At 39.7% G+C, this 24,448-nt stretch overlaps 1 protein-coding gene across 4 annotated transcripts; it reads left to right on the top strand.

Annotated features, from left to right (window-relative positions):
- The first annotated feature begins 5,587 nt into the window (after nt 1-5,587).
- Nucleotides 5,588-16,996, top strand: LOC113657065 (platelet-derived growth factor subunit A). Of its 4 annotated transcripts, XM_027168609.2 has the most exons (8): nt 5,588-6,131; nt 7,531-7,627; nt 11,263-11,370; nt 11,891-12,078; nt 12,373-12,471; nt 15,281-15,401; nt 15,582-15,691; nt 16,431-16,996. In XM_027168609.2, exons 1-7 carry the CDS (start codon nt 6,042-6,044, stop codon nt 15,659-15,661), a joined length of 783 nt encoding a protein of 260 aa, XP_027024410.1. In that variant the 5' UTR covers nt 5,588-6,041; the 3' UTR covers nt 15,662-15,691; nt 16,431-16,996. The 4 variants fall into 4 exon arrangements, with proteins under 4 accessions (XP_027024410.1, XP_027024411.1, XP_027024412.1 ...); XM_027168610.2 differs by lacking the exon at nt 15,582-15,691 and having other exon boundaries at nt 5,641-6,131; XM_027168611.2 differs by lacking the exon at nt 12,373-12,471 and having other exon boundaries at nt 5,641-6,131.
- Nucleotides 16,997-24,448: the final 7,452 nt, after the last annotated feature.

Genomic DNA, 24,448 nt, shown 5'->3' on the forward strand with positions numbered 1-24,448 from the left:
GGATTTCAAACAAATATGTTACCTAGCTAAGCTTTGACAAACATTAGAATTTTGTAATATTAGTGTACACATGAGTTTGTTATTTTTTATATGTCATAACATTTGCTGTTATCTTTATGGCACAAAGTCAAGTGTTAAGCATTTCACATTTGAGCCTAGATCTTAAGATCTGTCCTGGAGACACGCTCCTTTTTTTAGCTTTGTTCAAACGAATTCTGTGCCTTTTTTTTGGACGATTTAACTACACTCACTTTTGAGCTCATTTGCAAAATGTCTGTCTTTTATGAACTAGTCCTAGCATTTTGAACATACCTTCACAAAATCAGTGACATGCTACTTGTGCTTGGAATCAATATAGCTGCTAATCGCTTCTTGTGGGACGGAGTTTGATTAAATGCAAGTATTGACACAAAACCTGACGATTGTGAGGCTCTGTTCAACACTTAGGGCGTGGTCATCTATAGCAGGTTCTCGGTTCATCTAGCTGTAGATTTCTAGTGATATCTGGGTTACTTTAAAGACATGGTAACCATCAGCCAATCAGGAATCAGCTGGCATTTTGCACTTTGGGTTACCACTGAGCAAGGAAACCCGAACAGGATGTTCAACTATGGTCTCAGACGTATTCTATGTCACTTGGCAAGAACTAGACATCAGGGTTGCTATTTGTGCAAGGTGCTTGGACCTCCACTGCTTGCAGATTTTCGATGGTTTTAATTTGATCAGTTTGAGGTCAAACTATGTGGAAAACAGATACTGTTAAATAGGCATGTTTTTGTGCGAAACTTATGACAGATGGAAGACTTGTGACAGGTGCTGACCATTTCTTCCCAGACAACAGAATCATACCCTAAAGTCCCTCTTGGATAGCACGACACAGCTTGTGATTTGGATTAAGTAGCTTTTTTTCCCCCCACCTCACTGTGAGTCAGGTTCTCACTGCCCGCTATTCCCATAACACATCACACAGGAACTCACTATCCCAGATGGAAAATGAATAGAAGTGAAATTTTCAGATGCACATACAACATTCTCAATTTCTCACAGCACAACAGCCAGACATGGACAGAAACATGGAAAGTGAGACAGGTGTTTTATGACTCTATCCTGTTAGTTGTAACCCTAAATCACTTTATGAGCTAACACAGAGCGAAACGGCTGGTAATGGACAAGTTATTTGGCCAAGACCCAAATAAATCACCAGGAAGCTTTGTGCTCCATTAAACATGGCCATATTTGGCTGCTACTGTTGTTCTGTGTGTGTGTGTGTGTGTGTGTGTGTGTGTGTGTGTGTGTGTGTGTGTGTGTGTGTGTGTGTGTGTGTGTGTGTGTGTGTGTGTGTGTGTGTGTGTGTGTGTGTGTGTGTGTCTGTGTGTGTGTGTGTGTGTGTCTGTGTGTGTGTGTCTCTGTGTGTGTGTGTGTGTGTGTGTGTGTGTGTGTGTGTGTGTGTGTGTGTGTGTGTGGGTAGTGTGCAAGAGTGAAAGAGTGAAAGAGTTAGCAATTATGTGAGAGGATGACTAGTAAATACCCTATATGTGTGTAGAAGACTGAATAACCAAGTAAAAGTGTACACTCATGGCCACTTTAATAGGAACACCTGCTCATTTGTACAGTTATACAGGTTCCAATTCCTGGCTGATGGGAGTAGAGCCCAACATGGTCATCTGCTGTTGTAAACATGTATCCCAGCCCAGGTTTTGATGTCTGTTGTGCATATTGAGATGGTTTTCAGCTCATCATGATTATAAGGTGTTACATAATTACTATAAAGTTACCCAACTGGCCATTCTCTTCTAATCTCTCTAATCGACAAGGCACTTCCACCTAAAGAACCGGTTCTCGCTGACTGATTTTCTTTTGTTTTTTGCACCATCATGCGTACACAGATATGAGTTTCTGTAAATATTCCAGGAAATTGTTTGTGAGAGTGAATGAATTTGTCAGTATATCTGAGTGTGTGTGAGTGAATGACCAAGTTGAGTGTGTGTTTATGTGAAAAAGTGAATGTGAGAGTAATTTAAAAAAAATATTAATGAGTGATCAAGTAAACGAGTACAGTGTGATATTCTCATGCTCAGCATGATGGGAAGGAGAGCAAAATTTGAGTTTTGGCACAAACCCCAGAGGAGCTTGGCATGATTGGCTAGTGATAGTTGTGTGTGTGTTGTGTCCTTTCCCACAGTTGTGCTTGTTGCGGTTGTGTTCTATGCTTCATTCTTTTTGGCAGTGTCGAATCTCAGGGGAGTCCAACTCCCATGATCCTTTGGACTCTGGCTATTTTTTGCCACAGCCATAATGAAGCCGATTTGCTTTCTGTGTCTCCCCTGTGTTACACACTGCTTCCATTCATGCATGAATAAATTCATAAACAAATTCATCAGCGCATGTTCCTTTGATTTGGTGGCCTCCCGCCCTCCCACCGAGATGCCTGTCATGTCTCACACGATATGAAACCAAATGAAATATTCAGAATCTAAATCTCATGTTTGTGCTGTATCATGTTGCCTACTGAGAAAATCAAAAACAGCTCGACACTAGATGCCATATATACCAACAGTGGAATTATTCAGTTAGAGAAACTTCTAGAATAATTTACCAGACTGTTGTGAAAAACACAGTTTGCTCCGAGTTTGACCTTTTTAAAAAGTTGTATGCTGTATTATATGTATATATTATTTTCAACCTTGATATCTGAAATATTAAGATATTTCTGATATCTGAAATATTAAGTATTTCTGAAGGCACTATGTTAAAGGAGCAACTTACTGCTTGTGATGTGAATTTCACTTGAAACAAAAAAATACTTATAAAACGTATTATTAATTCTTTTTAGGGAAAGGGGTTCGGTGTTAGTTTTTCTCGTCCATGTTCACAAAGCTCCTCCCTTAGTACTGGCTCCATGCTTAGTACTGGCTCTATGCTTAGTACTGGTTCAATGCCATAAACATAAAAAATTATCATATTTTACAAATTTCAGAGATTTTTTACATGAGTAAGAGATTAACAAAATAAAATAATCTACATCCCTTTTTAATGGCATGGCAAAATTGTGCAAAATTGTTCTACAGACGATTTCTTCTTTAGGAGATTTCTTTTCTTCTGACTGCTTAATCTATCATTTCCCCCAGACATAAAAAAAGATCACCTCAAAAAGTTTAATAAAAGAAATAGTTTCGATGGGGAGACGATACCAATTATGGCTTAATGTTTGATGTCTTGTGTATTCCTTTCCTTTTATTGAAAGAAGTTTATTGTTTTAGATACCGAGTTACTACCATCCAAACCACAAGATCCTCCTCCCAAGCCACCCACAGCCTAAGCCTTAAAGAAAACAAAAAAAAAAACAAGGAACACTCTTGTATTTGGAGCATTACCTTGACAGATAAGAACAGTAAGACTTGTTAAGGAGCTGAAAACTCTGAAGGGTGTGGTTTAGTGGTTGCAGCTTTTTAGAAGTCTTCATTCACATTAAATAAATTCCTCTCACTTGAGAATTGCAAAATGAACAGAAGCTGTTGATTCTTGGGTGGTATCTTTTTTCCTTTCACGATCAGATGTTCTGGGTCTTCCAACAGGTGAAATATAATGTCATTTGTCAGTTGTGGTAACATCACTATGTAGACAAAACAGCTTCTAACAAGAAAGGGGGCTGTGTAATGTGAGTCTGGTAGTGTGCACTTGAGCCTAAGGAGCATGGTGGCATCTTATGGTGGAAAAATACACCAAAGCCACAGTATAAATTGTGTGTGTGTGTTTGTGTGTGGGTGTGTGGCTGTGTGTCCACCTGACCTGCCTTATCTACTGTTGTTTCAGTTACGGGACATTGCATTCACCTCTTTGTGGCCTTTCTCCATCGTCCCTATTTTTCCTTTCTCTATTGTCTAACTCACTTTTCCTCACATCGTCTCTCTCTCCATTGGCTAAGTGTCTGTGGAGCTTCCTGTCTGGACCAAAGGGCACTGATTAAAGGTTTACTCCTTCCAAAATAGAGAGAAGGAGGGAGGAAGGGAGGATAGATAGGTAGATGGATGGATGGATAGCTAGATGGATGGATTGTGAAGGAAACCTACCCCGACTCATACTCCCTCATCATTCCCCAGTTAGTCATTAGTCTGCTGGGGCTATTTATGATGTAAATGTCATCTCAAATCTCAGCTATTAGCTCTCCTACGTCACTACACACACACACACACACGCCATTGGCAATTTTAAACTAGACAAAATAGGTCATCCTGGTGCAATAGTCAAAATATAGTTTTTTTTATCCCTATATTTAAACCCTCTTGTCAGCATGAACCAGTTTGGCCATTCTCCTCTGACTGTTCCTATCAACAGACCAGACAGTCTAAATGTTTTTTTAGGTTTTTCCAACCATTCTGTGTACTGTAAGATTGTTGTGTGTGAAAATCCCAATAGAGCAGCATACTCAGACCAGCCTGTCAGACACTAACCTCTATGCCAAGATCATATTTCTTCCACATTCTGATCTGATTTATTTTGATGTTTGATATGAACATTGATCTGTATCAGCATGATTCTTTTTGCATTGTGCTGTTTTCACACGATTGGCTGTTCATGCGAAACAGTAGGTGTTCCTATTAAAGTGGCAGACAAGGTTGCAAATAAATTCATAGTGCAGATAGCACAGTTCCAAAAATGTCCTTGTTTTTGGGGCGGTTGTTCCATCAAAAGTACGTATTTATACCTTAAAAAAATGATTTATTTACATAATTGAAACTTCAGAAGACCTAAAAGCTGACAGTATAAAACAACTTGAGACAGATGGTACCACAAGTACCACTTATGGACCTTTATCCATAACTGACACCATGATGTCAGCAACTGACCCTGTTTCTAGGTATTTTGGCAGCGTTTTCTGTTGAAGCACATTGTGCACGTTTACACGTTTAATCGTTTTTCCAAAAAAAATTTTGTGTATGTAGTGACCATTTGTCAAATCAAATGAAATCAAGAAAATTAATCAAGCTTAACTCCAGAATAGCTCAAATAATCACCAAGACACCATGGGTTGTGGTTTACGCTGTAAAACGATTGAGTCTAAGCCAGACGATATGTTTTGTATTGGAAGCTTTATTAAATGGTTTCCAGACAAACAAACAATTTTGCATCTTCTGCACCTTGTGTCCAACTGGCTTGACAAAACTGGTAATAAAAAAACAACCCCATAGGCCCACCCAGGGGCATTTTGGGCTGCCACAACTGAACCCCTTTTATCCCCTAGGTGCACATGGCCTAACCCAATAGAAAAGAAATACTATAAAGCGCTAACCCAATCAAATTAGCAGATTACTAAGAAAAATTAACATAATCTAATTAACATGAAAAATGAACCAAAAAACTAAAAATACTTAAAAAATAAACTCAATTTTAACATTACAAAAAAATGACCTGTTATTATTAATTAATTAATTAATTAAAAATTAATCAAGCTTAACGCCAGAATGAATTAGTTAATTTTTTAATTAGTTAATTAATTAATTAAATGTAATTAATTAAAAGGTCTTAAGGGGGAGTTCAAGTTCCTGAAGGTTACAGGTGGACTGTGCGAGACCGCGGGAGCGCGCGCGCGTTTGAAGGGAGCGCGCCTCCGTCACATTTTTTTATTTGGAGCCACGAAGTGTTCAGAGTTCATTCACGACCAGACGGAGCTCGGTGCGCGCGCGCTGCACGGAAAAACCCCCGAACTACAAACATCAAACACGCGCTCGCAACTCCAGCCTCGCGACCCGACTCTGGATTTACACCAAGGAGCAAAAACGTTCTTCATTACCGACAGGATTCGTGTTCGGTCCTTTTTTATTTATTTTGTTTTTTATTCTTGTTGCTGTTGTTTTAAGTCACGTTGACGGCTCAGTGCACGATGCGGAGAAGATAAAGGAGGAACCAATTCTTTATTTTTGATCACTTGGAACGTGATGATCAAGTCGATCGCGTTTCGGGGATCACGAGACTTGTGCGCCAGCGACCGTGTGTGCGGTCCGATCCTCCATGGGAAGCAGTGATAGCGCGCGAGAGCGGAGATGAGAGCCGCGCTCTGCTGCCTCCTCGCGTGCTGCTGCTGCTGCTGCTGCTTCTCCGTGCCGCACGCCGCCGCCGCCGCCGCAACCGGGGTGAGCACGCGCTTCCACACAGCACACTCCACCTGCGCGCGGAGCCTCCGCGACACTCCCGACCATGACGCGCGTCACGATTATACCGTCACGTCTAACTCTAACGTGCGCGCGCGCACGCGTGTGTGCTGACTAGGTAGATGCATAGAAAGTCAGAAAGGGTTCGTTTCAGAAACAATCCTTAATGTACAAGTGTGTGCACTTATTTTAGCACATTTTAAAGCACCCTCTTCTCCTGAGAGTATAACTGCGCAAAGGTCCTTAGAAAGTTTGATAGCAGTTAGCAACCCCTTAAATGTGAACTAAACAATAGGATTTAATGCAACATGCTATACTACAGTGTAGAGTTCAGTAGGCTACTAATTAATAGCATCCACTGAGTACCAGTAAGGCACCATATTTGTGTAGAGTCTATTACCATTAGTAATAGATATGAACTGTAGAACTATAGTCTACACTGTGGACTATAGTTCTAGAGTTCATATCTATTACTAATTATATATATATAATTGTATTTATCTAGTCTTTATAATGTACTAGATAAGTGTAGACCATACATTAGTAGCCTCATAGTCTATATCTATAGTCTATATAGCTTTATCTTTTAGCTTTTACTTTAATAATACTTAACTAGTACTCATGATCTAGTATGCAAACCATAGTTTAGTAATCTAATTATAAGAGCGATTATAAATAGGTGTTTTGTGAAGGCTAAAAAACTATGAGAGTAGACCATAATTATCTAGTGCTGTTACCTTTCAGTGTGTTTAGACTGTACTTCAGTGGCCCAAATATGCTTAGTGCTTTTAACTTTATATATGTGTGTAGTCCATTGTTTAGTAGGCTAGCAGTGTTTTATGTTGTACCGATCACTTCTTATATGTGTAGACTCTACTTATCTACTGTTCCTTAAGTGAAAGGTTTGTATACTTCTTTCACTACAAGGTATGACTAATGTCAGGTTAGTTTCCATGCAGCATAGGTAGACACTGATGAGTCGTTTTATTCTGTCCAGAAACACCCAAACAATTACCAATGTTTTGGTTAAGTATAAAAAGTAACAGTCAGTGCTTTGGGGTTTTTCCACTTGCCATTCACTTAGGCTTAAAATAGGCAGTTTATTACCTTAGTAAAGTACTGAAATGTAGTGGGGTCTAAAAGTCTCCTTTAAAGGTAATGAATTAAAAGTTTTCCAAAAGTATAAATAATCCAGAGAAGTACATATGGTCCGTAATGGCACTCAAGTACTGCAATTGAGGGACATTTGGCTCAGCGAAACTCCCATTTCAGCCTAAACACTTACATTTCTCTTATTTCTAATGACTGGACTTTACGCTAAGAGCTAGGTCTATGTGCTGTCAGTGATTACATACTAATTTATCAAATGTTCCTTTAAAAGGAGGCGTTGATTCCTCAAGAACTAATCGAGAGACTGTCCAAAAGTGAGATCCGCACCATGAGTGACCTCCAGCGGCTTCTGGAGTTACACTCTGCAGGTACCACGTTATGTTTCTTACATTTTGTTCTAAATCGTCAGACATTAAGAGACTACTTCATACTGCAATCTTGGAGATGACATCATACATGAGCTATGGGAATTTTTTGCTGTTCTCCATTGTGGAAGCAGCCAGTGCAGAGTTCTGTCAACTGTTTCTAGTGTATGTTAATACTGTATACAGTATGACTCTAATACACTTGTCCCTTGATGAGTACCCAAAGCTCTGCCTTTGTTGTTATTTTACTTTTGTTTTCCCCTCCATTTTCTTGTTCCTTGGTTTCTTGCATTATGTACAGTAGGTCACCTGAGTCACCTCTGTTACATTATCATACTATGTGTACATTTTTGTGTGTTCTTGTTACTCATTGTCTTGTTATTCCCATGTGTACCTTTTGTTCTTTGTTATTTCTCCATTCTTTATCTAAATCTTTCATGATTCTGTACCTAAATCTTTGTGTACTTCCCAGTTGTAGAGCCCTGAATTTACATGCATTTCTGGAAACTGCATAGAAGATACATTTCCATATAACGTTATGTAGGCCATTATATACAGTATAAACCCAAACAACACTAAAGCCTGTACTGTTTATGAGGTCTGTACTGTTCCTAAAGCCTGTACTTTTAATTAAACACATATTACAAATAATCTATTAGCTTTTAATGCACAAGGTATCCAGGTGTCAGAGTTGCCCCATGATGTCAATGTGCATTTGAACTGTAACTGTTGTAACTGTTTTCCATTATGACTAGACCATGATCTAGGATGTACTAGCCATGTAGCTGTCTGCAGAATGTAAGTCTTCATGAAGGACAAGCCCCTGATCTGGCTCTGTCTTCAGAAGTTCAAATAACTGTCCAGTTGTGTTGATGCCAAGCGCCTCAAGGACTGTTGCCCAGAGACCGGCACTTCTGTCTTGTCTCTCAAGGCGCCGAGAGTACTCCCTTCGTGTGAACTTGTTTGACGGATGTCACCATTTTGGCTGGTCCTCTCTTGTCGCCCTAGATTAATCAGTGTTGGAGAAAGAAAGCGTGACGACAAGACAGAACAAAGAAGTGATTTAAAGTCACAAAAAGAAATCAGACCTTTGGTGGGGGTTGATGAGGCAAGAATTCCTGAACTTAGCTACAGCTTCGCAACGTGTCAGGATCCTGTTAATGATAAAGAAGGTACTAGAAGGGATTTAGTAATTGGTTATGTTGTTGCCAGTGGTCACTGGACAGTTGTGCTGATTCTGTATCCAACAAGTGATTGCAAGAGTCTTTCTCTCAGAAGAGAAGCAAATGGTTTGGAGAAGGATAATGATGGTACACAACAGTGCCAGTTAATGACAGTTGTCATTGCAAGAGTTGTCACAGCAGGACAACACATTGGAGAAACCAAAACAAGGGTATTGTTTGCTTGAGAACCTTAAAGGAATTTGACACAAGTACCTTCCATTATCAGTGACTATAGACAATTTACCCATGATGTGCATCATTGATTTCCATCAACATTCTTAATAGTCGCAATGAGTAACTAGAAACGAAACTCTCACTACGTCTTGACTTCATAAAAATTTCTGCACCAATCAAGAACATTTTGTTAATGCTGAACCCGAAGCAGATCTTCAGGAGCGTTTGGTTAAAGAAAACTGTGAAGGAGCTCCATGAAGAGTGGCGTCTCTCCTCAGATTTCCCCTGTGGATCTGTAATTGAAATGCAAACGACTGCATGTGTAGCACTGCTGCAGCTCGAGGGAGGTCAAGAGACTCTCTCCATTATGGCGTCGTCATGCAGCCTTTATGAGCTTAGCAGGGCTGAATGCCAGCACTGTAATGTATTATTCATGTTGGATTCCTAGCAGGCGTGTGTATCTGTGAGACTGCCTCAGGGTGTGTGTTTCTGGAGTCTGCTAAAGAGTGTGTGAACGTCTCAGCTAGTGTGCAGGGTAGAGCTCAGTGTACTGAATCAAAGCTACCCTGCCTCCCCATACCATGCTGGGGTGGTTCCTGGGGTGGTGGGGAAGGGCGTGACAACAGGGCCACCCCCCCATTTCTTGAGTGGATCTGCTAGTTGGATCCTGCTTATTTACCAGACTTGCTCTTCTGGGCTCATTTTACATGCATGAAGTAAAGCAGATAAAGTTTCCAGTGAAGAATCTTCACACAGAGGGTGAAGTTAAACTCCATTTGGATCCAATCAGTCAAAGTCACCACTGTGGTGCCACTGGAATTCCATTGAGCTCCATTCACGGCATTTACTTGGCTCTGGAAATAGATGACAGTCATATTTTAGTGGGGTTGTATCGGTGGCTGGAGGAACTGACAACCTTTCAATGATTTCTAGTTTAATTCAAATTCTTGTTTGACGTCTGTGAGTAGCAGGGAGCAACATAAAGATTCATAATCGTTTTGGTCATGTTCAAGCAATACTCCAATCAGGCCCTTGTAAATGACACTCAGTGACTTAAAGTATATGGCGGCCTATTATTATTATTATTATTATTATTATTATTATTATTATTATTAGTAGTAGTAGTAGTAGTAGTAGTAGTAGTAGTAGTAAAATACTACTAACACATATTAATAATCATGATTATCCTTTAAAGACCTAATAATATTCTGAGATCTTATTGCCCATGCATCTGTTTTGACTACTTTCAGTAAACTATTATTTCTGAATACCTATTTTTTTTTATTGGACAAAAAAGTAATATAATGAGTTATAAAACATCACTGTTAAATTCTGGATTTTAATTGGTCAGATGTTGCTGTAATACATTATAGTTTCCATGGTAACAGCACTTTAATGTTTTATACCTGACTTCTGTTAATATGTATTAGAAACTAACTGCAAAATAAATGACAGAGCAAATTTGTATTTTTTCCAAAAAAGTAGCATCAAACCATCACGTGAACCTGAAAACATAATAGAGTTTTAAATCAGATACTTTTAAGCCGTTTAAAGGGAATGAAACTATAAACGGTTTATAGGTTTATACCTTTACAGCTGTGACTTTTGCACTCTTCTAAATAGCAAAGTCTCTGTGATAACAAGAGGACAAAATGGTTTGCATAATCTTAGTCAAACTATGTAATGTCAGGGTAGCCATGAGAGAAAATTAAATATGAATTAGTGTGTAGCTTTTAAATGTAAGTTAAATTTGAACCGTACCCAGTACCATGTTCTGAAGACCTACTGTATGCAGCAGCGTGCCAGCTGTTGCCCGGGCCTGTTTCCATGTGTCTGATATATATCTAATTGTTGTCAAGTCTAGACATGCGTAATATGATCTTTTATGACTCCGAGCTTATTCATGTGGTTTTTGGTCGACAATAAAAAGCTAGAAGCTCGTCAAAGCACACTAATCACATGTCCTCAGGTTACAGAAACATAAACTCGTATCTGATTTAAGCGTGCTGTCTGATCATGGCCTTAAGCCAGAGTTGACATGATGTGGGCGGGGCTGTAATGACAAGTGATCTACTTGATAAAGGCCATAAAGGTGCCCTAATTAGTGACTAAGGAGAATGTACAAAAAAAAAATGTTTACATAGTGTTCACGTTTTTTGTAACGATGCTTTGTGGGTGCCAGGTCTTGATTGGTCGGTTTACGGGGACACTGATTTTGTTCTGTTGTTCTGATTGGTGCAGAGAATGAGGTGGTACAGGAGGCTAAATGGCGCTACAGTAAAGAACATCTCGACCACAACGCCAACCTCAAGAGTTTACACACACGCCCAAGACACAAGAGGAGCATTGGTAAGACACAAACACACACACACGCACAAACTGAGTCTAATAAGTAGAGATTCCATACGTGACAGCGATCATGCTGCAGCCTGTCAGAGTGTGGACTGAATAACCTTCTTAGATAAGCACCAAGTCTCTGTTAGATTACTGTAGGTGTGCAGAGTGTGTTGATTCAGCTGTGTGTTTGTGTAGCGGAGTGTGTCATGTGTGTTGTCTGGCTCGTGAATGCAGCTATATTAGTGTATGTGTGGAATGTCTTTTTACACACACACACACACACACACACACACACACACACACACTTTTCCCAAACCCCATCACTACAGATTTATTTTTCTAATCCAAATATTCAAATATTTCACATATTATTTAAATGTCGAAAATTGTCGAGAGTCTTTTGGCTGTTTATTGAAACGAGTTGAGTGGGTTATGATTTTTTGAGCACAGTTTGACTTTCAGATCACCAGCCTAGATTATTCTGATTGTTAGTGCGCCCAAGTCTATATATAATGTGTGTGTGTTTGTGTAGAGGACGCAGTCCCGGCCGCATGCAAGACTCGGACAGAGGTGTACGAGATCCCACGTTCTCAGGTCGACCCTACAGCGGCAAACTTCCTCATCTGGCCACCATGCGTAGAGGTGATGCGGTGCTCAGGCTGCTGCAACACCAACACCATGCGCTGCCATGCTTCCAAAAAACAACATCGGAACGTCAAGGTAAGGAGAAACACACACACACACACACACACACACACACACACACACACACACACACACACACACACACCCTATCTCTCACACACACACCATTTCCTAGCCAAAGCACTACCTTGCACACACATACAAGAAACCACACTGGAGGTACAAAGGTGAGCTCTCCTGTGTACACACGCCCACTATATACTTATAGCACAGATATACAGCATACTCTATTTTCTTTTTTTTTTCTTCCCTTCTCATTATTATCTCTTCTCTTCTTTCCTTTGCTCTCGTTCTACGCGATCCATTCAGACACTCGCAGCTGCATGGTGCTCATTTTACCAGCACATAAAGAAACTCTCCTACACCCACTGCTCCTTGCCTTATCCGCAAGCTCGTTCTGTGGTGAAGGTGAGGCCAACTAAACTGTGTTCGCAGATAAAAGAAGAACCTGACACGCAATTACACGAGCGAAGGACAAAAGACGGAGATAGATATCGTCTTCTTGCAACCTACACTCAATTTCTCTTTCACAGTTCTTCAAACTGGCTATTAATATATATATCGAACTCTTTGCAGAATGGGTTTATAGCTTTTCTCTGTGATGGACAGACAGGTAAAAAGCATTTGCGTCGGCTACAAAAACCACAGGAACAGGTGCCGCTAGTTTTTATTGCTAGTTTTACTTCAAACATTGACAAAGGTTGCCTGGATACGGTACAGATTTAACTCTAAGGGAATTAGCTGATGGTAATTTTCCCTTTAACATGGACAGAATTAGCTTGGACTAAATAATGTTGCTAATTCTCCTCTCAACACTGACAGGAATAGCCTGCATACAGTGCTGGGGCTAATTCTTTTTTCAACATGGACAGAGTTAGCTTGGCCACAATACTGAAGCTAATTCTCTTTTCAGCAATGCCTGTCAGTGTTGAAAGGAGAATTAGCTTCAATACTGTATCCAAGCTATCCCTGTTGCTAAGTTTCCTTTCAGCACTTATAAAATTAGCTTGGATACAGTATTGAAGCTAATTCTCCTTTCAAGACTGACATTGTTAGATTGGATACAATAACATGAAGGTAAATCTTTTTTTTTTCTACACTGACTGAGTTTGTTGGACACTGAAGTGTTGCTAATTCTGGACTAACAGGACTAGTTTAGACATAGTTCTAAAGCTAATTCTCCTTTCAGCACTAACTGATAGTTAGCTTAGATTCACAAGTGATGCTAATACTTGAAGGAATTTACTTTGACACAGTAGAATTGATAATTCTTTTTTAAAACAATGACCGATCCTAGTGCTTTTATTGTTACTGACAGAGTTATATTAGATAGCATGTGGATGCAAGTTCTTCTGGTAGCATCCAAGTAATTGGCTTTGGATACTGACAAACTGGACAGAACTAGCGGGCTATGTTATAGCTGATATTTCTACTCCTATTACTCATGCTGATTCTTTACATTTTTTACGACTCAATTTATTAGCCTGGTTAGAATATTAATGCTAGTATCTAGAAAGAGATAGAAGTTGCTTGGCTAAAATGCTGATGCTAATTCTTATTTCAATAGAGAGGAAATTTGCTCGGTTACAGTAAAAATGCTAACACTCTTTTCACCATAGGTAGAGTTAGCTTGGTTACAGGACTGTTGCTTGTTAGCCAGCTCATGTTAATATTAGTTTAGCATAATGTTATTGTCCCTTCTGTCTTGTTTTTGCACTGTTCTGAGAAGTTTTTACACAGAAAAGATTTGTAATCGTTCGAACTGCAACATTTTCAGTTGTAGGAGCTAAATTTGAGGAAAACTGTGAAGGATTGATGAGTACACATCTAGCATCAGGACATTGTGGCTAATTGTGCTTGTTAAAAGAAAAAATAGCTTAGACAGTTTCTCTCAAAGGGAACGAGCATCAGCTTTGTAACCAAATGAAAGTTGATTTAGTTACAAGTAGAATCGGTGTCATTACTTTAATTAGAATTTAACAGCAGCTTAAACAGTTTGGTTACAATATTGATGCTAGCTCTATACAGAAACAGAAATTTTGGTGCTAGTTCCAGTTTTAAAAAAACATGTTGCTTAAGGTAAAAGGAGATCTGTTGTAACTCAAGTAAAATTAGTTATGTTACAGTTTGACTTTAAACTTGTCCAGATTTTGCAGGTTTATGTTAAAGCCACCAGTGACAGTTTGTATGGTAACAGTAATGACAATGGCATTGCTTTCGACAGCCACTCAGGGCAGAAGTTTGACTGCAGTGTTCGAGCTAAGCCTTTTTTAATAGCAACCCAATGAGTTTGTTTACATTTATTGTAATTGATTACACCGCTTTCAACAAGCACTCGAAGCCTGAGTTTGCTTACAGTCCTGACAGGAGAGCTTCTTTTGGCTGCCGACGTGTTGACGCTTGTTCCTCGGCTTGTACTACTGTACAAACGTTTTTAAACTCAAGTGGAAAAGGCTTTATATGTCTGGCAGAGGAAGGGAGGAACGTGAGGATTTCATGGCTGCTGAACTTACTGGGTTTCAGGCCAAAACTTCCCCTTGGGAGCGTTCAATAGCGTTAACCTCGCTTGAACTGCGGGGCCTGTCTGTCTCTTTCTGTGTTTTCCAGAGCTGTTCTCCAGTTGTGTGTGTGTGTGTGTGTGTTTGTGTGTTGAGACATGAATGGAGTTCTGTATAATCAGGCCTTCAGGGGTTGGTGCAAGTAGTTCAGGAGCGCTTATGTGTGTGTATGTGTGTATGTGTGTGTGTGTGTGTATGTGTGTGTGTATGTGTGTGTGTATGTGTGTGTGTATGTGTGTGTGTATGTGTGTGTGTATGTGTGTGTGTATGTGTGTGTGTATGTGCGTGTGTATGTGCGTGTGTATGTGTGTGTGTGTGTTTATAGAAAGAAAACTCATTTAAGATAGATCATGCTACACATCATGTATTTTCCTCACCTGGACTTACCTTTCACCAACACCAGAGATAAATATGTGTGTGTGTGTGTGTGTGTGTGTGTGTGTGTGTGTGTGTGTGTGTGTGTGTGTGTGTGTGTGTGTGTGTGTGTGTGTGTGTGTGTGTGTGTGTGTGTGTGTGTGTGTGTAAAATCTTCACACAGCTTTGATACACTCTCTGTCTCTGTCTCTCTCTCTCTCTCTCTCTCTCTCTCACACACACACACACTTTCTCTCGCACTCTCTCTCTCTCTCTCTCTCTCTCTCTCTCTCTCTCTCTCTCAGGTAGCTAAGATCGAGTATGTGCGTCGCAAACCAAAGCTGCGGGAGGTGCAGGTGCAACTGGAGGATCATCTGGAGTGTGTGTGCATGTCCAAACACCACACAGAGTCCCGCTTACACACAGGTACACAAACACCCCCACGCACGCCATTTCCTTCAGCCGCTTTAATCTCACCAGGCTCCTCAAGTTACCACAAACATCAAGTCCTTCTTTACTGTTGCTCTGCCTCTTCTACAGTTTGAATATACTCCAGACTGTCTTTCATTCTCTTTTCCCCATTTTCCTTCATCCCTCCATTCGCAGGCCACTCTAGTGTGAGAGCTAAAAAGAGGAAAAGGACACAGGCAAAAAAGTCAGAAAAAACGTACACGCTCGGTTCTTAACATAACGCTGCCACCGGACTGACTTGGCAGGTAGGAGTCGAGCAACCGGGGCAGCGCAATCGTTTTACCAATCAACCAATCAGTGTCCTGATCAGACGCTCAGGTGGAGGAAAGGTTCTGTGATGCTGATGGGTTTTATCTGTAACTCATTAACATAAAGATAGATGATTGCAGTGGTTTCCTATGTGATTAGTTATGATGTTTCAATATTAATAAACACCGAGTGTGAGGAGGAGGACTAAAGGCATTTTCACACTTGAGTGCTCACCCAGGGACTGAATCTGGGTTCGCTTTTCGGGGCAGGGCTTCATAAGCTCAGGTCTACTTGAACTTTTTTTGCATTGTTTTAAGTGCAAGCGAAATCAACACAAAAGCACAAGCTCAAAAACACATACACACCTATTTTTTATTGTTTTTGTTTTGTTTCAGTCCCAGAAACAGATTTCACTTCTCACTATGTGGAATCAGGGTTTTGTTTTGTTTGAGGGAAAAAATAAACCCTCAAGTGTGAAAACTACCTGAATGTTCCAGCATCATTAATTAATACTTTAATTTATTCAAGCGTGTTTCCCCCATAAACGACTAAAACGCTAAACAATTCCCTTTTACTGCTGAGGTTAACAACGCAGATTAGATTAAACACAGTAATATACAACTGTGTGTGTGTGTGTGTGTGTGTGTGTGTGTGTGTGTGTGTGTGTGTGTGTGTGTGTGTGTGTGTGTGTGTGTGTGTGTGTGTGTGTGTGTGTGTGTGTGTTGGCCTCCACAGATGTACGGTGAATCTGACTGGATCATGTTGCGGAGTGTGTGGTGATGCGGTGATGAAGAAAGGCCAGCCATCTTGTCCAATCAAAAATCTTTGCTTCCATCTGACATCATCGAACAAGAAGGCAGCCCCAAGCAAACAATCACCGCCATCCACTCACCTGGTCTGGATTAAGCTAAACAGACCGTCGCCGAACTTTTCAGACTTTTAGACTGGACGTCTCTTGGACTTTATTTTGAAGAAAAGGAAGAAAGAAGTTAGACACAAAGGAAATTTGCCTCATGGATGGGAAATTATAAAGACTGCATATTTTCCTGCGTGGTGCTTCAGCGTGGAGTCTGAACGCTCATACCAAACGGTCCCAGCTTGGATCTCGGATCTAGCATATAATGGACAGACACAATTATTCACTTCTATAGCAAGATTCCTTTCTTCCAGCAAACACTTTTTTCAGTATACACTCTTATTTTTGTAGCCCCATTTTCTATCGAGACTCATTTGCTGTATGTACAGTAGTAGAAAAAAAACAGCCTTCAGTAATAGCCTTTAATAAACTATTTATAAGTGCACTGATTTTTTGTTTTTTTTATATATCAGTATCATTGGTCTTACTGTAGCATATCATTTGCCTGAAAATAATCTGAATCGCTGTAATTCAGTGCTGATTTCTGTCAAGCCTTGAACGTTATTTGATTTAAAAAACAACAAATCATTCTATCAATCCTTTTATAGAAGCAAGTTTCAGATCTCGCTTAGGCTATAGCAGCTATAAACAGTCAAACCTAATTTTTTTAATTCATGTCATACCGAAACAACTTGTATCTCAAAACTTGTTCACTGAAAGTTCCAACAAGACAAAGTGTACTTCGGAGAGCCATAGGATGCCCTTATTCAGGAGTTGAATGTTTGTGCATTTCTTTAATATGTAGGTAGCTTTCACTACATAGCAAAGAAGGGGTGGGACTACTAGACACTGACGCTGGATAAGAAGAAGAAAAAAATAATGGCCTACGGCACTCGGGTGAACAAGACGTCTTAAAAACGTCTTTTATGTTATCTCGTGTTGTGTGGTTTATTTTTGAGTGTTTTTAAAACCATATACTAATGCTAAGGATAGCTGCATTGCATTACGTGTGTCTCACATCGTTCGCCAGCATCCGGGAAACAGCCTGTGCTTCCGATTATTATAAAACCTCCAGTGTTCCAGTTGGGACAACGCTAGCCCTCTAAAACTCATAAAGCATACGCTGCTTACAGTGTACGCTGCAACACACTAAGCAGATCTGCCACATGACTTTCTTAGGTTATTTGTTTACACGAAAAACGATTGTGGTTATCAATATAAACCTGTGATTAACTGTCTTAGTAGTAATGTAGTGGTGGCACGCTGGTATAAATATTGATATGCAGAGCTGAAAAAAAACTTGATGTTTAGTTTTGTATTTAGCTTTTGTTTGTATAATGAACACCGATTTGTAAATGCTAGTTACCTTGCAAACGCTCCCAGTATACCTCAGCTTGGATAAGAAGCCTGTTTGTTTTTGTTTGTCATTATATACCTACCTTTTTAAAAATCAGTGCAATTACTTACATAATGTACAATAACATATAGTTTCTGTAGTTGCTAACATCGAGTGACCATTATTTAGTCAGGGAAAATAAACTGTGTAAAACTTCATCAATTTGCCTAACCGCAGTTCGCACAGGTTTACCTAGCTATAGCTAGTTGAGTTACACAATACAATGCTTTTATTTACTCAGTCAGACCTTCCACATAGTGAAGCAGAGAGCTTCTTCTGCTCATCCTGAGAAATCCTGTGCATCGTTCAGGTATTAATACTTTGGACAAACTATCATAATTTTTTGGAGTATCACGCCTACCGTAAATACTCTAGTAACAGGCTCATGCAGAAAAAAAAAATCTGTCATAGACAGTACATATCATTATGTACAAGTCACAGAGGGCAAAAAAGACGCCTTTAGGTCTGGAGAATGTTGTAACTGTCAAATAAGGGAAATTAAAAGAAAAAAAAAGAAAGAAAGAGAGAGCAGGATTCCTGTGTGTTAATGTCATGCAGTTGGGCTTAGCACACCTGTGTGTGTGATTGATGTGAGACAGTAAAGCCTATAATCACACACACACATAATAGAGAAAGCGACAGATAGAGAGAAAAACAGAAAGATTGGGAAAAAAAATAAAAAATAAAGCAGGATGTAGTGCTTCCTAATACCGAGAGCCATGTAATCAGCCTGTGTAATGAAATTAGCACTGGTAACAGGCTTACACACCAAATGCTAATCATTACATCACCACCAGCTGCGTTTGGTCACGGCGTATAGAAACACAACAAACAGGATATGTGTTCGTTTGTGGGTAGAAGCCTGAACCCCAAACAGTTGGAGCGGCTTGACATCGGTTTGCGGTGGAGTTCCATAATGTCAGTGTGTTGTGTAAAGTAATATCCTTTCTTCGGCCATAAAAGTGTGAGGGATTTCGCATGCTTTCCCACACGCTGCCTCGCAGGGCCACGTTTGTCCCTGCGTGTCCCCCTCATAGACTATATTTTCAAGGACAGCGTGCACTCGAGTTCGGAGCCACAATAGAGCCAGTGTGCTTGAAATGTGTGTGAAGAGCCGTTTCCACAGTTGGCACCGTTTTTTTGTGGATCTGCAGCAGTGTGTGTACCAGCTAACCCTGTTAGGATAGGAAAACTTGAATATGCTTGACGTGTATTCAGAAAGTATTTACACCCCTTCACATTTTCCTCAATTTGTAACAATACAGCTTTGCTTTTAAAATGCTGTCTTGAAATAAAAAAGGCTTCAACAGACTTTCGCAAAGTTGAGTATAATGATTTATTGCATAAAAGTAAAGTATCACGTTAAAGGACACTTGAACTTGAGCTCTTCTTGTTTTCATGGCTCAGCCTTGAGAAGTTTCTAGAAACTTTGTCTTCTTCCTGTCAAGACAGGATTGTACTGAGGCACAGGTTTGAAAGAGACACCGGTTCATTTCTGCGAGCACTGAGCACCGAGACAGGTGCATGTCGTCTTGTGTCGGCTGCCCCGACACATTAGAAATGGTGAAATGTCATAACCTTATAAAACCCAGAATGAGGAGTCAGCACATGGCAACAGTTAACATAAACACAACAGTTTTTCATAATGAGTTTAACCTCGATTTATCGTCGCTCTAAACCCTGTTATTAATCCTGGGTAAAGAAACGTTTCACGTGTAATTTAAGAAGCAGGGTTACTGTAACACCACTTTTTTCTCCAGGATGAAGAAACCCTGCTTTGAAGCTTTTACAGTGTTAACTCCACATCATTGGGCTTAGCATGTACTGTATGAAACAGTATTCAATTGTTATGGCCAGATGCTTAGCAACAGAATCAGAAACTAAACAGTGTTTCAGCATCATATCACATGAAAACCAGGAACATAGTAACACTCGATATAAAGAAAATTCTGAAGTCGGATATCGATGAACAAACAGCTGGTCAACTCCAGGACAAAAAGAAAAAATGACCAAAAAAAGATTAAAAAGCTGTGAAAGATAACAATACCTGCTCATTTGCTGAATGGCAGAACCCCTCATAGGATGTCATGTGAAGGAAAGCGCTAAAGATTCATGATGTTTCAGTGAAATCTTCCTAAACGATAACATGTGTGTGTGTGTGTGTGTGTGTGTGTGTGTGTGTGTGTTTTTCAAGCGTAGTTTTTACAGAGAGAGATCTGTTGTTCTGAATTTGTGTTGACTTCTTCAGCAGAGTAATTTAATTCTGTGGCAGATCTCCTCTCAAAGCTCCTTTATTGCAGCAGACAGTGTAAATAAGTCAGAACCGATTGGGCTGCCGGGATCAGTTTCTGACCTCAGTACTGGACAAAAGACAGAATTTTGTTTCTCATACTCACATTTCAAGGTGACTTGCTTTCTTTGCATGGCTGGTTTTCAGACAAGCTGCAGAAATGAAGGCCGTGTTAAGAAAGTCGGTCCAAAGATAAGTAGATAACGGCTACCGACCGTGTTGCGTCACAGAGGTGTTAAAACTACACAAGTGCAGCAAGTAGCTTTAATTCTTAACCACAAAGCAGAGATTTATTAGCTGAGATGCAAGTTATCAAGCTAACGTGTTAAACTAAGTAACAAGCTAGCTCGATATAAAACAATTACAAGTACCTAGCTTGCACAAAATAACTTAAATCCTTACCTTTAATTAGCAACATAGAACATTATCCATGTAGTCACTGAATTACAAATGATCAAGCTAATAAGTTAACTTCAGAACAAACTAGCTAAAGCTAAGTTGTTTCTATAGAAATGCCTAAAAGTTATCAAAGATGTTCAATTATTAACAAGCTTGCTATATGTAAAACATTTATATGCAGATTTTTAAGTAGCTAGCTTGCCATAAACTTGTTAGCTTTAATTTTCAACATGGCAAAGTAGACTTTTAGTAGCTGAATTATGTTATCAATCTAATACGTTAAACTAAGTAACAAGCTAGCTATAGTCAAAACCTTTATATGCAAATTTATAACTAACTATCTTGATTAAAAAAAGGAAGAAAAAATTCTTACCTTTAATCTTCAACATAGCAAAGTAGAGATTTATTAGCTGAAATCTAAGTTAGCAATATCTACATTTTAGTAATAGATAACTTTTTCTAAATACCCAAACTTCTTAACTTTAATTATTAGCAAACAAATTCAAGATTTAATAGCTGAATTTTAGTTATTATTAAAGCTATCACGCTAAGATAAGGACAAACTAGCTAAAGCTGAGGCCTTTTCGTTAGTTGTACAGTTTTTTGTTTACAGTTTTTGCTATAACTATATATATATAACTATAACATGCTAGCTGTCATTTTCAACATTGCAAAGCAGACATTTATAAAGCTGCCACATGTTAATGAGCTAAGATGTATGATTATTTTAATATATCAACAAATGGCTTCAGTAGCTGAATTATAAGGTATCAAGCTAATAATTAAACTAATTAACAAGATACATGCAGTTTACATTGCTAGCTTGAAACAATTCTCTCCTTTAATCTTCAACACAGCAAATTAGCTGAATTATGTTATCAAACTAATACGTTAACTTGGTAGCAAACTATGTGGAAGTAGCTAGCTCGTCATAAATGAATAAACTAGCATGTTACTTCATATTAAGCAGTACAGGGTTAACTAAGGGTAAAATCTGTGTGGGGAAATGCTTAAGTTTTGAAGTTTCTACATAGCTCCAACGTGCTGTTGGTATTGTATACTGTATACGCAACACAATGTTCCACAATGTGACCCTGTGGGAAACTGGCCCAAACTGGCCCAAAATCTCTAGTTCACGTTTGAATGGCCAAAGATAAATGGCTCCTACAGTTCCTAGTAAAGAAGACATCCGGAGAGCTACTTTTCAATCGCACTTTGGAATGTGCTGGAGCTGTCCCGACAGGATTGGGTTGCTTAAGTTTAAAATCAAGGCAGAGTGCACAGAATGTGCATTTTCATACGAGTGTGAGTTGTAGCCCGGGGGCTGGTTAGTCCATTTCCTGTTTTTTTAAAATCACACCTGCCCACTTCCTGCAACAAAAGGCAAAAGGGAACGTGAGCTCCAGTCTGTATTTTTTTTCTTTTTTTTTATCGAAACACTCTTTAAACATCTCGACTTTCTGAGGTCACGGCCTGTATCATGTTAAAGCTATTTCTTTTCGGCTTTAATATAAAATCGGTGTAACGTAGGCCTGACATGGTGAAGTAATCGCCCCCGCCCAGCTGAAATCTCTTTCCAGATGTTCCCTGAGAAGCCGAATTTACAAGAGAAACGCGGTGCAGGAAGAATGAATCCAGTGTTTTTCTTCTTCTTCTTCTTTCTTTTTTTTTTAATCGCTGAAAGAATGTAAAGTCATGCACCAACACGCGTGAACATGATCGCATGATTAAACGGCTTTCTATATGTTTATGTAGCTGCGTGCCTCGCTTGGGGATTTGACAGTTCTCAGAAGAAGAAAAGGGAAATGGCGGAGAACACGGTTGCTCAGGAATGGGGGCGTGATTAAAAAAAAAACTATTCATCCATCCCAGCACCTTTAATTCATCTGTCCGTCCTTCAGCCTGTTTACCGATAAAGTCTGGCTGCATTTCAAAACGTAAATATATCCGGAAGGAGTCTCCAGTGTCAGTGATCTGAATCAGTCAGCAACTAAGCAACTTTGTGAACACAGGAAATTCTTCTCCTGCTCCTGCTTTGTTTGTCTTATCTCATTATTAACAGGCTGATGACATTTAATCTCATTTCACAAGATGAAATTATTATTTCGTTAATAATGCAATCATTGGCATGAATGAATGAAACACAAGCAAATTCTTGTAAGAAATATACAAATTGGGGGTTGATTTATGTCTTGTGTGATGTCTTTTATGTGATGTCTTGTCAACAGTTACATCATCATCCTTTCTTTTGCACTTTATTCCCCCTCCACAGCTTCCACATCTTTTTGTTGATTCAGCGGCGAAGGGGCGTGGCCAAGGGTCAGATGAGCAGGTAACGAGTGAGTGTTCACACCTGTCTGTGGTTTTTATTCTCTCGTATTCAAGCGAGAGTTGGAGTATATATCTAAGTGAGTGAGTGAGAGCAAAAATAAATGAAATTGAAATATATATATTTACATTTATGTATATGACAATGAGTGAATGTTGTGTTTCCCAAGCAGTGTGATGCAATTTGTGTATTGGCTGTGTGTGTCTGTGTTCCCAAAAAGTGTATGCCGTGCACTAAATTTTAAAAGTATGTGTGTGAGTGTGTGCATGCTGGTGTATTTGTCACTGATTTCAGTTTCAATGCCATCACAAATTAAGCTGAAAAGCATGGAGCTTGAGAAACGCAGTAAAGCCCTTCAGCACCTCTCTCCCTGGAGCCTTGTGGAATCTGATTTGCTACGCACACATCAGGACTGGTTCGAGATTTTCTTTCTCTCGCTTTCTGGAAAAACAGAGATTCTTATCATCAAACATTTATAAGAATGTATATCATCCATACATCCTGGCAGAAAGTAGCTTTTAAGGAAGGTTGAAAAAAATGTTTTGGTATTCTGTCTGAAGTTCAATCTGCAATCAGGCTGGAAAAAAAAGTAACAGGTCTTAACTTTCTATTTGCTTTCCATGCATGTAATAATCCACCAAGGTCCTAAACTACCCAGATTGCATCTAAGTATATATATACACACACACACACACACACACACACACACACACACACACACACACACACACACAGACACCATTTAGGGATTACAGGGTGCGTCTTGAACTCCTTTTGTTCGTGTTTGGATTTAATCCTGCGGATTCTCCAACGCAGAGCCATTAAAAGCCAGCACGACATGGGCGCTACTCCCACGCCGAGCAAGAGATAAAGAAAGAGAGAAGCCGTGCATAACTCTGAAATACTATGTTAAAACAGCTTGCACTTTTGATGTCGATGTGGAAGTTGCATGGATGCATGCACGAGCAGAATACACGCATACGGATTTTAGAAAACGCACACAGGGCGCTAATGTACAGTAGGTGCACGAAAAAACTAAAACAAAGCAAAGGACAAAAAGATTTGCGGTTTTAATATTTGTCACAGTGTGGGTATGGAGAAGGCGAGATTCCTATCAGAGTTTGAGGTTTCTGTGTTTTCTTTGTAAAAAGTTGATTTTGCACTAATGTTTTTTTTTTTGTATGCTGACAATAGAGTGAAGGAGTCGGGGAGGGAAAGAAGGATGGACAGACTAGACGGAGGGGGAGGTGGAGATCGGGGTGAAGGAATGAGTGGGCACGGCTTGGGGTATCTGGGGCAACGGTGTGTTTGTGTGTGTGTGTGTCTGTATGTGTGTGTGTGTGTGTGTGTGTGTGTGTGTGTGTGTGTGTGTGTGTGTGTGTGTGTGTGTGTGTGTGTGTGTGTGTGTGTGTGTGTGTGTGTTTTTCCTGCTGAGTTATAGCCAAGGGTCAGTTTTTACTTTGCCGAATGGACAAAAGAAATA

This window comes from Tachysurus fulvidraco, chromosome 1, assembly GCF_022655615.1.
Source record: "Tachysurus fulvidraco isolate hzauxx_2018 chromosome 1, HZAU_PFXX_2.0, whole genome shotgun sequence".
NCBI lineage: Eukaryota > Metazoa > Chordata > Actinopteri > Siluriformes > Bagridae > Tachysurus > Tachysurus fulvidraco.